This window comes from Galeopterus variegatus, unplaced genomic scaffold, assembly GCF_000696425.1.
Source record: "Galeopterus variegatus unplaced genomic scaffold, G_variegatus-3.0.2 Scaffold3648, whole genome shotgun sequence".
In the NCBI taxonomy this organism is placed as follows: Eukaryota; Metazoa; Chordata; class Mammalia; order Dermoptera; family Cynocephalidae; genus Galeopterus; species Galeopterus variegatus.
In genome coordinates this window covers 186,247-202,238 of record NW_007729759.1, presented here as the reverse complement: position 1 = coordinate 202,238, position 15,992 = coordinate 186,247, and the positions used below count along the sequence as shown (strand labels likewise).

The 15,992-nt window shown below is 36.8% G+C and overlaps 1 protein-coding gene across 1 annotated transcript in view; it reads right to left on the bottom strand.

The window, feature by feature from the left end:
- Positions 1-15,992, bottom strand: part of XRN1 (5'-3' exoribonuclease 1) — a 137,081-nt gene that overhangs the window by 16,481 nt on the left and 104,608 nt on the right. Inside the window, exons 34-37 of the mRNA XM_008585628.1 lie at positions 10,103-10,164; positions 7,681-7,803; positions 7,063-7,222; positions 3,249-3,430 (exon numbers count right to left, since the gene is read on the bottom strand). Coding sequence (XP_008583850.1) covers positions 3,249-3,430; positions 7,063-7,222; positions 7,681-7,803; positions 10,103-10,164 — 527 coding nt within the window. The remainder of the gene's footprint in view (positions 1-3,248; positions 3,431-7,062; positions 7,223-7,680; positions 7,804-10,102; positions 10,165-15,992) is intronic.

Sequence of the window (15,992 nt, the reverse complement as noted above, 5' to 3'; positions counted from 1 at the left end):
TTGTAGAGAATTGTTGTCAATTCCTCTTTGAATGTTTGGTAGAATTCTGCTGTGAATCCATTTGGTCCTGGACTTTTCTTTGTTGTGAGCCTTCTGATAACAGCTTCAATCTCTTTTATTGTTATTGGTCTCTTCAGATTTTCTACATCTTCTTGGCTCAGTTTTGGTAGTTTGTGTGTGTCCAGAAATTTATCCATTTCTTCCACATTCTCAAATTTGTTGGTATATAGTTGTTTATAATAGTCTCTAATGATTGCTTGTATTTCAGAGGTATCAGTTGTAATATCACCTTTTTCATTTCTAATTTTTGTTATTTGGGTCTTCTCTCTTCTTTTTTTAGTTAGCTGTGCTAATGGTTTGTCAATTTTATTTATCTTTTCAAAAAACCAACTTTTTGATTCATTGTTTTTTTTATCGTTTTTTGTAACGTTTTTTGGGTTTCAATTTCATTAAGTTCTGCTCTGATCTTAATGATTTCTTTCCGTCTGCTAACTTTGGGTTTGGATTGTTCTTGTTTTTCTAGTTCTTTAAGGTGAAGTATTAGGTTGTTCACTTGCCATCTTTCCAGCAACCACTATTCTACTGTCCATCTCTGTGATTTTTGACTAATCTAAGTACCTCAAATAAGAGGAATCACACAGTGTTTGTCTTTTTGTGACTAGCTTATTTCACTTAGCATAATGCCTTCAGGGTTCATCCATGTTGTAGCATATGTCAGAATTTCCTTCCTTTTTATGCTGAATAATATTCCATTGTTTGGATATACCACATTTTGCTTATTCATTAATCCTTTGACAGACATTCCTGCATTTTAGCTATTGTGAATAATGCTGCTATGAACATGGGTATACATGTTTTGAATTATCTGGGGCATATACCAAGAAGTGGAATTACTGGATCATATTGTAATCTTATTTTTGATTTTTTGAAGAACCACTATACTGTTTTTCACAGTGGCTATACTATTTTACATTCCCATGAACAGTGCATAAGGATTCTAACTTCTCTACATCCCTCTCTCATACACTTGTTATTTTCTGGGTTTTTTTGATAGTAGCCATCCTAATGGGTGTGAGGTGGTATTTCACTGTGGTTTTGATTTGTATTTCCCTAATGATTAGTGATGTTGAGCATCTTTTCGTGTGCTTATTGCCCTTTTGTATATTTTCTTTGGAGAAATGTCTATTCAAGTCCTTTGCCCATTTTTGAATTGAGTTGTTTTTTTGTTGTTGAGTTTTAGGAGTTCTCTATTTATTTAGAATATTAACCCTTTATCAGATATATCATTAACAAGTATTTTCCCCCATTCTAGGGGTTGTCTTTTTTTATTCTATTGCTATTATCTTTAGATGCACAAAACTTTAAAATTCTCATGAAGTCCAATTTGCCTATTTTTTCTTCTGTTGCCTGTGCATTTGGTGTCATATCCAAGAAATCCATGTCACTGTCAAATCCAGTGTTGTGAAGATTTTGCCCTGTGTTTTCTTCTGAGAGTTTTACAGCTGTGGGTCTTAAACTTAGGTCTCTGATTCATTTTCAGTTAATTTTTGTATATGGTGTTAAGGATCCAACTTCATTCTTTTACAGATGGATATCCAGTTTTCCCAGCACCATTTGCTGAAAAGACTGCCCTTTCCCCATTGAAAGGTCTTGGCATCTTGTCAAAAAATCATTTAACTATATATATGAGGTTTATTTTGGGGCTATTCTATTACACTGGGATTCTGATGGGGATTACACTGAATCTGTAAATCACTTTGGGTAGTGTTGATATCTTAACTATACATATATATAGTATATATAGATATGTAGATATATATTTTTTGGCAGCTGGCTGGTAAGAGGATCCAAACCCTTCACCTTGGACATCTTAACAATATTAAGTCTTCCAATCCATGAACACAAGATGTCTTTCTATTTATTTGTCTTCTTTAATTTCTTTTAGCAAACCACATTTTGTAGTTTTTAGTATACAAGTCTTTTGGCTTCTTTGTTAAGTTTATTCCTAAGTATTTCATTCTTTTTTATGTTAATCATAAATGGTTTTCTTAATTTCCTTTTCAGATTGTCCACTGTTAGTATATGGAAGTGCAAATGATTTTTGTGTGTTGATTTTGTATCCTGCAACTTTGCTGAATATGTTTATTAGTTCTAATAGTTTTTTTTGGTGGAATCTTCAAGGTTTTCTACATATAAGACCATATAATCTGCAAACAGAGACAAACTTACTTCTTCCTTTCTAATTTAGATGTCTTTTCTTTCTTTCTTTTTTTTTGGGCCTAATTGCTCTTGCTGACCTTCCAGTACTAAGTTGAATAGAAGAGGTAAAAGTGGGCATCCCTGTCTTGTTCCTGATCTTAGAAGAAACTGTTTTCTGTTTTAGGTGAGACTGTGTCAAGAACTTGGATGCAAAGAGGATAAAATAAACTTCTTGTAACCAGCAAGTCTCAAAGTGCAGTCTGGGGAACCTGAGACCCGTTCAGGGGGTCACTGAGGTCAAAACTATTTTCATAATAATATTAAGATGCTATTTGCCCTTTTTCTCATTTTCTCACAAGTATATAGAGGACAAAAAGTTCATTGATATGGTTTCAGATTCCACACTGTAGCAAACCTTTAAGAAAGTACCACTTTTGAATAGCTACAACGATCTGAAAAGGTATTAAAGTTCTCTTCCTTTTTCCAACTATGTATCTGTGTGAGACCATATATTTCTATCAAAACAACATATCATAAGAGATTGATAGTAAGAAGCATATATGAGAATTTCACTTCTTCTATTAAGCTAGAGGTAAAACAATTTTAAAAATGTACAGCAATACCACTCTTCTCACTAAATTTTTAATAAACAATGAACTAATAAACACTTAATGTTTTTTTCAGTTTCATTTCTAATATGGTAAATATGGATATAACACAAGTAAACAAAAGTTTTTTGTGTCCTCCAAAAATGGGGGGGAGATTCTGAGACCAAAAAGTTTGAAAACCTCCATTGTAGACCATGATCCCTAGCTCCACCAGTCTATAGAATCTTGTCTGGCTACCTGTTGCCCAGGTTCCTCTCTATCAGCCTCTTTGAGGGCTCTGGCTATGTATAAATGGAATTAACAGAGTGAGAACATAAATTCATGCTGCTCATAAAGTTAAAAACAAAAATCAGCTCCATTATATTTTTTCTAGCTAAAGATTTTCAATTTCTTAAAACAGTGTTAAAGAACTTATAGACATAGAACAGTAGTATACTATACCTGTGGTGTCCTAAGAAAGGAGAAATCCGGTTGTGGCATTCCAACAAAGGAACAAATTCGAGAAAGTTCAGTTACTGGTGTGGACACAGGTGGGATCTGGCCAGGAGCTGGCCAACATACATTGTCCATAGACTGAACATTATGGTACTCATTAGCATTGTGAGGCTTGTTCATATAAGATGCTACCAAAAAGGAGAAAAGGACATACCTATATTAATAAAAGATCTCAAACAATGTAATTATTGCAGGGTTTTATAAAAGAGCAAGCAGGAAATTGCTAAAAGGTAAAAAAAAAAAAAAAAAGAATTTCCCATGAAACAAATATAAGAACTATGTAGTACTGCCTCAAATTATTGACTTCAATAAAATTTTTAGGTGATTATACTTGATTATAAATTATTAAGATAAGGATTTAAAAATATGATAGGTAGCTGACTGCTGAAAATTTAAATCTTGAGCAAGTAATGAGTAAATGGTTCTGTTACACATAAAATTTGAACAGCAAATGGCTTTCTTGAACTGATTTTCAATTAATTGTTTAGTTTTGAGGCTTTGGCTTCAATCTTAATTCTTGTAATTCCATTTTACATTCTCAGACACATGGACAAATATTTTTTTTTTATTCCAAAATGATACTTCTTAAAAGTTTTTCTGAAATTAAGTCTTTTAAGTGATTTTTATATAGAAGATTTTAAAAATTCTGAATGTTTACATTCTTTATGATTAACAAATTTACTAATATAACAAGAGCATACCTCAGTGACGAATTAATCCAAACCTCTTTCTATTATAGATTTAAAAAAATGTTAAGTGGCTTGCCCAAAGTAATAAAGCCAATTAGCTCTGTAATATGGGCCAGATTCTGAGCTATTGACTCTAAGGTCTGAGTTAAAGTAAAATTTACTTGTTGTTGAGTAGTTCCGGTCAAGATGGTGGAATAGACAGTCCTCAGCATCACTCTCTCCCACAAATCAACACATTTACAGCCATAAAAATGTAACATCAGACAAGCTGGGGCCACTAGAGCTCAAGGGAAGAGGAGGAGAGACCCACAGAGTTCATGAAGGTTGGAGAAACCACAATGAGAGAAAGAAAAAACTGCTCTAAGGGTTTCAGGCTATGTCCACTTTAAAGCTGGAGCTGACGAGCCCATGGAGCAGGAACCGGCAGAAGCCACAGCTGTGCCCTTCAGATGGAGTTACGTGGAGGCAGTGGGGTAGAAGAGGGCCTTGGCGGCCCCCAGGACAGCAAGGCCACTAATAGGGTTCCCGTGGACCCACGCAGGAGCGAGGAGCCAGAAGAGCTGAAAAGGGGAGCCATTCAGAGGCCAGTGAGTCATCACAAGGGACCAGCGCAGGGCCCGTCCCATGGGAAGTGTTTGAAGCATGGGTGGTGGGGGAGACAGGCCCACTGGGAGAACACTGGGACACAGCAAGGACAGCTGACCCACCACCTAATCAGTGCAGGACCACTTAGTGGAGACTGGTCGGGAATGTAGAATTGCCTGTGGTGCAGTTTGACTAAAAAACTCAGGCCCAGATCAGAGTCACTACACAATCCAGATCCACCGGGTCTCTGGAGAGCTGGAAGTACCCATAAGGCCAAACGTTAAACTCTGAGCTGCATAAAAAGCCTTCCCTAGGGAAACAGCAGCAAAGCAGCAATTTAGCTCAACCACACCAGCTCAAGTACTGGTTCCCACAGGAAGTTCCCCCATTTTAGAAGTAAGCAAAGGACAACAAATTAGTTCCGGCCCAGGCACACCACCAGTGCTTTGGGGCCTGCCTGGGAACAGGAGGCTTGGAGCAGGGGACTGGAACCCCTGTGCACATCCAGGCACACCGTGCCAGCATCTTGGGGCTCACTGGGGACCTGAGACATGGAGAAGGGGACAGGATCCCTTTTCAACAACCAGGGACACCACGCCAGCACCTTGGGGCCCACTTGAGGCATGAAGCTGGGGACCAGACACACCCCACAACCAGGCACACTGCCAGTGACAAGGAGCATGCCCAAAACATCACCTCCACGTGGGTGGCCCACCACAGCCACCACAATAACCATGGCTGCCGTGAAAGTGGCTGGATGCCACAGCCACCATGCTGGTGGTCCACCAACCACTGGAGTGCATTGACTCAAGGAGAGTCACCAGCTGAGGTAAAGAAAAGAGGATGTCTCTCTCCTCAAAGCCCATTTCAGAGTGACAGAAGAAGCATCTGCTCTATGATAATCTTGGGGGACCTGATCACACCTCTCAGCATTGGACAGATCATCTAGGCAACAAATCAACAGAGTAACCATTATTCTTTCAGAAGGAGAGAAGAAATCCAGGGTAATTAGAGAGGGGAGGGGGGGATGGAGAGGGGGATGGGATAGACTGGACAAGGGGCATAAAGAACAATTACCACTTGTAACAATATATATGCCAGTAATATTGATTTGATCAACATATCTCAATGTTGAACCCCAAAAATATGTATAATCATTTTTTTTCCTTTTTGTCTTTTTTCGTGACCGGTAACGGGATCGCAACCCTCAGTGTTGCGCCCGTACTGCGACCGGCAACGGGATCGCAACCCTTGGTGTCGCGCCCGCACCGCGCTCAACCAGTGAGCGGACTGGTCTCTATATGGGATCCGAACCCTCGGTGGGAGAGCCGCCGCGCTCCCAAGCGCCGCACTCTACCGAGTGCGCCACCGGGCCGGCCCTGTATAATCATTTTTGATTCAATTAAAATAAATAAATAAATAAATAAATAAAATTTACTTGTTGACAATGGAACCATCTTTATCCAATTTTGTTTTAAAATTTTATTTTGTTCTACTTCAGGAGCATGTCTGTCACTATGCTAAATAATTCACTAGTTTCCTAATAGTTTTTGGAATTTTTAATTAATTAGTAATTTCAATATTCACTGGAGTATAAACAAAGCTAGGCTCTGCTTTTATTCCAGATTTTGATCCTTAATAAATTCAGATCTGCCTATTCCAAAATGTTTTACTTCTCTCAGAAACCTCTGTCCATACCCACCTTTTTATTATTCATTCTTCCTGGTATGCTTTGGCAGATAATTACATAGACAAAACACTAAAGGATAGGGGTACAGAGGGAAATGGTGGATATTTATTGAAATCTAGCTATGTGCCAGATGTTATGCTATAAGTGTCACAGATTTAAGGTAATTACTCACTTCCCAAGGCCTACCTCCATCAATGATTTTTAATTAAGTTTATACATTTTTCTATTTTTACATTGAGCAAATTATTGTAACATAATACTAATATCAATTATTGGCACATACGATGTGTCAGACACAATGCTAACTGGCCTTATACATGTTATATAATTATCAGAACAGTCATTTGAAATGTATGTGGGTATTTCAAAACGTTTGTGGAAAAATAGAATTAAAGGATAATATGAATCTTCCCATGAACTTTTTGAAGACTCCTCATATTATTCTCATTTTATAAACAGTAAATAAGAATTTTAGAAAAGTTAACTATATATTTAAGTTACATAATCATTTTTAAATTACTGAGAAAAACAAGCTAGAATGTGAAAACCTTTCAAGGTTTTGGTATCTACAGAATATCTGTAATAGTACAAATTAAGTAATCACAAGAAGATATTTAGGGACTATCAATGTACTGGTTACATAGTTATATTATTACATAATTGACAACAAGTATAAAAATTATACTCTTAAAAATAAAAGTAGTTTTATCTTCTAAAAGCACATGATAAAAAGAATGAAATAAACAAAATTTTTGAAATGATATTCATTACTAGTAATAGTACTTAGTTTACTTACTTAATTTCTTATTTTGTTTAGGCTGTGAGGACAGTCCAGATTCATTTCTTCTATTAGAGGAAACAGTGACTTCATTACCAAACTGTTTCATTTCATTCTTATGGTCCACAGTGTCAGAGCCATCAATTTTTAGAATTTCTTTAAGCATCCGTGTTCCCTTCTTTTTTAAAAAGAATTCATACAGAGATGGTGGGAGTGGGGAAAAGAAAGTTAACAGATTTATAGAGCTTACTGATCCTTCTTTTGAAGAGTTCCATTGTTAAAAATTAACATTCAGATAGAGAGTAAGAAAAATCAACAGTCAAGAGCTGAAAAAAAAACAACACCCCCCCCCCCACACACACACACACTTCCAGATATGGAAATAATACTTATACTTCTACTTAACTTTTGGCCCAGTAACCTAGTAGCTATGTTTGAAAAGTAGGGGAGCTACAGTCTAAAGAGAAAAAAGCAAAGGATGGCTAAATTGCCCAGGGCAGCCTGATTTTCCTCACAGGATGATAATAATGATGCAACACACCAGTCTACATGAGGAAAAAGTGTTGCATGGGGTATGTATGCATGGCCAACAGTAGAGAAACTACCATAGTATAAAATCTTCTACAAAATACGAACCATAGCAAATGACTGTGGTGACAAGTGCTCTTCACTTGAAGGCTCTCTGTGACGAGATGAGTATACTTCATTTTCTTTGGAGATATTCAAGGATGCTAAAAAGTTCTCAATTCCAGAGTTAGGCTAAAAGAATAAAAATTTTGTGCATGAAGATGAAAGTACAAGGATATAGAAATAGCTGAGAGTTTTATATACAAAAAGCGTCATTCAACTTTCACTCAATCATCTTCCCAGGTGTTAAAGTTTGGGAAGAGAAATGAATAAATGATCTTTTACCTTACCAATAGCATTTGGATAATCAGTAACAACCTTTTGGGTTTCTGAGACTTCTGGACTTTCATTTCTCTTAATATTACATTTGGCAGGCCCTCCAAAAGTCTATAAAAAAGTAAAAATGAGCTTTTTGTGCAAATAAATGTATAGTTACTACTGTATGGTGTTCTAAATAAATTGCTGCAAAATTTTTTATGTGCTATTTTCCTTTATTTTTGGCAGCTGGCCTTTGGTGTAATAACACTGCGCTGTGACCAAGTGAGCTAACCGGCCAGCCCTTACTTTCCCCTTTTACATAATATGAAGAAAAACGGGCCTGTTAAACTTGGAGGTGGAGAAAAATTACTTTTCTTCATTTACCAGTAAATGAGACTAGCATTTCCTTCAATTATGAATGTAGGCAATAAAGCACTGATATGGACTGCATGTTTGCATCCCCCCTAAAGTCTTACACTGAAGCCCTAACCCCTAATGGGTTGGTATTAGAAGGTGAGCTTTTGGGAGGTAATTAGGTTTAGACGAGGTCATTAGGGTGGAGCCCCCATGGTGGGATTAGTGTACGTGTAAGAAGAGAAAGAGAACAGCGCTCTTTCTCTCCACTATGTTAGAATAAGAGATGATGGGCCATCTTCAAGCCAGGAAGAGAGCTCTCAACAGATACCAGCATCTCACTAGATTCTATAAATGATATTCTTTAAAGTCGTATTTTATTTTAGCATTAAAAACATTATTAGTCTAACACTGCCTTGATCTTGGAATTACTAGCTTCCAGAAATGAGAGAAATAAATGTTTGATGTTTAAGCCATCTGGTCTATGGTATTTTTGTTACAGCAGCCCAAACCGAGTAGGAAAACAATAGCACTGATTTTAATTGTATTTCAGTATAACCGGTTTTTAAAAAAATCTTATATATTTTATTTTAGCATTCAAAACAAAATTCTGAGGGGGCTGGCCGGTTAACTTCGTTGGTGAGAGTACAGCCTTATAACACCAAAGTCCTGTGACTTTGGATCCCCATGCCAGTCAGCCACCAAATAAAAAACAAAAAACATTATTCTGAAAACATAATAATAGCTTTATTAAAAGCGTGTAGGCTTCACCAAAAAGGCCTATTGCACAAAAAGTTTTTCAATCCCTTTTTTAGAAGAAAGGAAATTATAGCATAAGAGTTTGAGAAGGAGAGGACCTTAAAAGTCAGGCAATTAAACCATTTGCTGGCATCTAAATATTAATAGATTTCTGGGCTGGTCCCTGGCTCACTCAGGAGAGTGCGGCACTGATAGTGCCGGGGCCGCGGGTTCGGATCCTATATAGGGATGGGCGGTGCGCTCACCGGCTGAGCGTGGTGCGGCCGACACCAAGCCAAGGGTTACGATTTCCTTACCGGTCACAAAAGGAAAAAAAAAAAAAAAATTAATGGATTCCATTTACTGTGAACCTGTTATATGTGAAATATTCTGCTAAGACATCTTCTATATATGTAATATTTTACTAGCTTATAAAATACCAATTTTTAAAAACGCATATTAAAATACAATATGCATACAGAAAAGTGCATGTTTTGCAAACATATGTCAAATTTTTTAGATCAAAACTTTGTTATTCTTTGATTATAAAATGTATATATACTCCTTATCAAGTAGCAGACTATATGAAAGAAAATATAAATGATCTCAGCTTTCCTCAAACCAATCTAATTCCACAGAAATTATCCTGTTAAGTTTGCTATGTTGTTCCATATACCTTCATTGTACATACAATTATATATTTCCATATATTTTACAAATATATGTATAGATCTATGCATGTCTATACAGACTATACATATTGAGAGATACCACAAGTGATCAATATTTTTATCTCCATTTTAAAGACTAAGAAATTGAGGCTGTGAGAGGTAAAGTGAATTGCTCAAGGCCACCCAACTAGGAAATTGTAGAATCAGGATTTCAGGTGCCTCTAGTTCTACATCCTAGACTCTAGCAGTGCAACCTCCCATCCAAGTGACTGTTAGCCTACACTTCAGCAACCCTATTACCATGCACTATATATTTGGTTGGAAAGTTTACAAAATTCAACAAGATGCCACAGAGGCACCAACAACATAAAAGAGCTGGCTACTAGAAATTTGATTTTAAGAAAGATTACCTGTTTATTGGACATTTTTTGTGACCGACACTCAGCTTTAGGACTCTTAAACTCTTCTTTAACTAGAGAAAAGAAAACAAAAATGTTGGTAAATAAGAGAGCTTATTGCTCAATAATTAAATTTACCAAATATTTACCACAGCAAGGCACTGTGATAAAAATTCAGAGAATTCCAAGAAGACACAGTCTAGTATCTTAATGAATTTATAATCTAAGTAAAGGGGAGAAGAGATACTCACTGATCATAATAAGGGAGAAGGAAAGGTGGCATTTAAATTGTACCTTCAAGAATGGTAGGTTTCCAAAGGACAGAATAGGAGGCTAAACATTCAAGGCAAAGGAAATAGTGGGAGAAGACATGGAAGCTAAAAGCAAGGAATGTGTTTACAGAACTCTAGAGCAGTTCCAGTGGAGGTGAAGGAGTATAATGGAGCTCAGTGGAAGGAAAGAAGCAGGTTAGAGCCATAATCTGCAAGGTATTGATGGCTATGGAATTAAGTTAGTAGGCAATGGGCAACCAATCACAGAAAGATTTTGAGCAGATAGTAATCTGATGAGAATTTTGCTTTAGGAAAAATAATATATGGCAATAGCCTACTGGCTAGCAGAGTAAGAGAACAATTAGGCAGCTATTTCAATGTTCCCATTAAGGGGAAATTGGGAAGATGGTAAGAGAAATGAAAAGGATGAATTTGAGACATTATCTTGATAGGATTTAGCAAATAGCAGAATGTGGAGAAGGAGATGAGGGACATGAGGGGGATAACTAAATGCATGAAAAGGATGCTTTTTGTAATCACTGAATAATATTTTATTATATTGAATATATTGGATTATATGGCTGTACCATAACCTACTTTTATCACTTTCTATCAGACTGTTTATTAAGCCAGTCTGGAAGAAAAAAAAGGTGGGTAAAGAGAGAAGAGGAAAGAAGAAAGGAACGAAGGAGGTATAAGAGGGAAAAAAGGGTGAGAAAAGAAGCAGGTGAAGGAAAGAGGGGGGAAGGTATGGGGGTAAGGTATGGGATGAGAGGGGTGGGAAGGAAGAGCAAAGGGGAGAAGTGAGGGTAAAAGGAGGAAAGAAGAAAGGAACGAAGGAGGTATAAGAGGGAAAAAAGGGTGAGAAAAGAAGCAGGGGAAGGAAAGAGGGGGGAAGGTATGGGGGTAAGGTATGGGATGAGAGGGGTGGGAAGGAAGAGCAAAGGGGAGAAGTGAGGGTAAAAGAGGAAACAGAAAGAAGGGAAAAGAGAGGGGGAGAGTTGAGGAGGAAAGGAAGGTAAAGAAAGTAAGGAAGAGAGGAAGATAAGGAAGTAATCTTACAAAAATAATAAAAAAAAAGTGAGCTGAACTGTATCAACACTAAACCCTTGTTGATAAACACGCACACATGCAAACTAATTGCAACACTGCAAAATAACTTAGTTTATATACATCTATGTAAACAATAATTTGAAGAAAAATCACAATGAATTTGAATTAAATCTTTAAGCCATATTTATCACACTTATAGGGATATTAATCTATATTTAACTTGAAAGGTAAAAGAAACAAAAATAACTTAGATACCAGTGCTAAAGAAATGGTTCAGCAGTTAGCAAACTGAACCAAACTTAAAAGTCACAAAAATTTTTTTGAAAATAGCTTTTTAGAAAAAGATTTTAAAAGACTATGCTATATACTTTCATTATACATAAAATATAATAAATGAGTCTCAGGGCTCTGCACTGGTTATTTCCTCTTCTGGAAAGCTCCTTAGCCAGCTTTACATAGATCATGTCTCCTCCCCCTGCTTTTTTTTTTTTTTTTTCCTTTTTGTCTTTTTTACTGACCGGTAACGGGATCACAACCCTCGGTGTCGGTCCCGCACCTCGCTCAGCCAGTGAGCAGGAACCGGTCTCCACATGGGATCCGAACCCTCGGCGGGAGCGCCGCCGTGCTCCCAAGCGGCGCACTCTCCAGTGCGCCACTGGGCCGGCCCCCTCACCCTGCTTTTATTTGGGTCTCTGCTGGAATGTTTTCTTCTCAGAAGGCCTTCCTTGCAAACCCTATTTAAAAGAGCATCCCTATCACTCTGTCCTCTTAATCTGCTTTATTTGTAAAACATCATATCACTTATCCTTGCTTCTGATTATGACATTTACTGTTTGCTTGCTTATTATCAATCTCTGCCTTAGAATATAAACTCTGTTTGGTCAGAAAATTTGTCTTCATGGGGCTGGTCAGTTTGCTCAGTTGGTTAGATCATGGTGCTGATAACACCAAGGCCAAGGGTTTGGATTCCCAAATCGGCCAGCCCCCCCAAAACAAAACAAAACAAAAATTTGTCTTCTTGTTCCCTCGTATCCCTAGCACCTAGAACAGTGCCTTGCACATCATAAATCAATAAATAGCAGTTGAATAAATAAATAAATGGATAACAAATGAGTTATATTTTGAATATAAAGAGCAATTTACTGCAATTTGGGAATACTTTGATCAAGGGAAGAGAAAAAATAACCATAGGATGAAGATTCTGATCTCTGTATCTGCATTCCCTACTGTGTTGGAAGACAGTAGACACTACTGAAGGAATGAAGAGTAAAATATGCATAAATTTCACGAGAGTACATATTTTACACAAAAACCTGTAATATAGCTTGAGTAATTTAACAGGCAAGTTTTTATAAACAGAAAAGTAACTGGATCAGTCTGAATGAGATTTATCTCAAGTAGCAGTATCTCAAGTGAGGCAGCATCACCAAAAATGTCAGAGAAAGGACCTCTAAAAATTCTCTCCTCCATAAAATAAATAAGAGAATGGGCATAAATTACCAGAATCCAAATTTTCAGAACTGTAGAAGTTAAAAGCTTATGGCAATCTGGGAAGTGTTTATTCTAGAAAAATGACTGAATCTCAATAAGAACAGTGAGGCTGAATGGTTAGCTCAGTTGGTTAGAGCGCAGCCTTATAATACCTAGGTCATGGGTTTGGATCCCCATACAGGCCAGCTGCCCTCCTTGCCAAAAAAGAGGCTGCCTGGTTAGTTCAGTTGGTCAGTAAGAACAGTGAGCTCCTTGGCGTGTAAGTTGTGTTAGTCCTATTCCCCACTCTCCAGCTCCATGTAGCCTTGGAAAATAACAGCCAGCATTTGTGGTGAATATCAATAGCCTCACATTTACCAGAATGATCAAAATGAGGCTGGGGTTCTTTCAAAGCATCATTTCCAAAGAACTGTTATTGGACCTTTCTGGCCGTTCCTTGAACGTCTCTTGCAAGGCTGTCTGTAGTTGACCTGATTTAGAGCTCAACCAGTGTGGAAAAGCATTTTTCCCTGAGGCCATATTTGAAAACAATTACAAGCCATTGATTAACTTTGCAACCACCTGAGGTGGTGGATACAGTAGGGGGAAAAAAAAACCTACTAAAAACCTTAAAAATATTAAATAAAAATTATAGGAGATCATTATTTTGGACTAAGCTCCTGCACTAGGCCCCAACAGACCAGAATAAAAATCAAAATGGAGTCATCCCTGCTAAGTTCCACGTCACCAAACCCAAACAAGCCAGTTTGAATCTTCAAGTTCTCTTTGCTTTGATCCTTAAACAAAACAAGTAACTTGATGTTAACCAATTATTTTTCCATTGTTCTGTATCCCTGTTCCCAACTTATGAGGAAAGTAACTGTCAAGTGACCAATCCACTTTTTGTTCTTTGTTTCTGCTTTTTTAGCTCCTTTTCTATCTATGAAGCCAACCTCTTTTGCTCAGTTCATAGGAACACATATTCCATTTTATAGAATGAAGTGTCCAATTCTGGAATTGCAATAAAGCCAAATGAGATAATTAAATTTGTTGTAATTTTGTCCTTTGACAAAAGGAAAAGCTGGAGAATGAGATGTCCATAGGGGCTTAGAAAAGCTCTGATATATTACTGGGAATCTAGAATCCATGTGTTTGCCTATGGCTGCATGAATGTTCAGGAAAGACCTGAGAAGGCCCCAGATACTCAACTCTGGCTGACCTTTAGGCTTTGCACAAGAAGGAAATGAAAGCTAAAGTTGAGTTATCAGCTAACTGCCTGGTTGAGAACTGAAGGCATGACCTATCAAATACACAGTAGCCCCTCAGCAACGACTGGGACACTTACTGGTTTTAGGAATTTAAGAAAGTATCTACCCAATCGCTATCTGACCCGTAAGGTAACCAAGCAGAGACTCTGGTGGCTACACATGACAAAGACTTTGCAGAATTAGTTTAGAAAAAGCACTAAACAAACAACAACAATTACAACAAATACCAAGCCCCTGGGGTGCGGATGGCGGAAGAATATGACTTCCAGAGTAACCATAGTATACTATTTAAAAAAATAAAAAATAAAAAAATTATGAGAAATGCAAAGAAACAATAAAGTATGCATTCTAAAACAGACAGACTTCTGATTCAAAGACACAAACAGGTTGAAAGTAAAAAGATGGAAAGATATACCATGCATACAGTATCCAAAGGGAACCGTATCAGACAAAATAGGTTTTAAGATAAAAATTGTTACTACAGAAGGACCTTTTATAATGATAAAAGAGTTGATCTATCAAAAAGATATGACAATTAAAATAATTCTGTACCTAACGATAAGGCCCCAAAGTACATGAAGCAAAAACTGACAGAAATTAAAGGGATAAATAGACAATTCAACAATAATAGTTGGAGACTTTAATACTCCACTTAGCTGTAAATGTGTATATTTTAAAAAGTTCTCAAATCAATAACCTAATATTCCACTGTAAGAAACTACAAAAAATAATATACTAAACCTAAAGCAAGAAGAAAGGAAACAGTAAGGATTAGAGTGGAAATAAATAAAATGGAGACCAGAAAAGCAATTGAGAAAAATCAATGAAATGAGAAGTTGGCTTTTTGAAAAGATCAACAAAATTGACAAACTGTTAGCTAGACTAAGAAAAAAGAGAGAAGATGCAAATAAAATCAGAAATTAAAGGACGTTTATTACTATTGACCTTAAGAAATGAAAAGGATTATGAGGAAATACTAAGGAAACTGTATGCCAGCAACTTAAATAACCTAGATGAAATGGACAAATTCCTACAAAGACACAAACTACTTAAACTGACTCGTGGAAACAGACAATCTGAACAGAACTATAACAAGTAGAGACTGAATTAGTTAAGTATAAAAACTTGCCATAAAGAGAAGCCCAGGTCCAGATGGCTTCACTGGCGAATTCTATTAACTGTTTAAGAGGAAGAAATATCAATCCTTCCCTAACTCTTCCAAAAAATAGAAGAGAAGGGAACACTTCCCAACTCATTTTATGAGAGCAGTATTACCATGATACCAAAATCAAAGTCATCATAAGAAAAGAAAATTATGAATATAGATGCAAAAATCCTCAACAAAATACTAGCAAATAAAATCCTGCAGCATATAAAAAGGATTATACACTATGACCTGGTGAGATTTATCCCAGGAATGCAAAGTTGGTTCAACATATGAAGCACAGTCAATGGAATACATTATATAAACTGAATAAAGGACAAAATCCACACATCATCTTAAAAGACACAGAAATAACATTTAATAAAATCTAACACCCTTATAAGATTAAAAAAAAAATCTACAACCTAGGAATAGAAGGATCCTTGCTCACCTAATAAAGGGTATCTATGAGAAACCCACAGCTAACATCACACTTAATGGTGCAAGATTGAAAGCTGACCTCTAAGATCAAGGCAAGACAAGACAAGAATGTACACTCTAACCACTTCTATTAAAATTTGTACTAGTGGTTCTAGACACAGCAATTAGGCAAGAAAAGAAATAAAAGGCATCCAGATTTTTTTTTTTTTTTTTTTGTCTTTTGTCTTTTTCCGTGTCCGGCAACGGATCGCAAC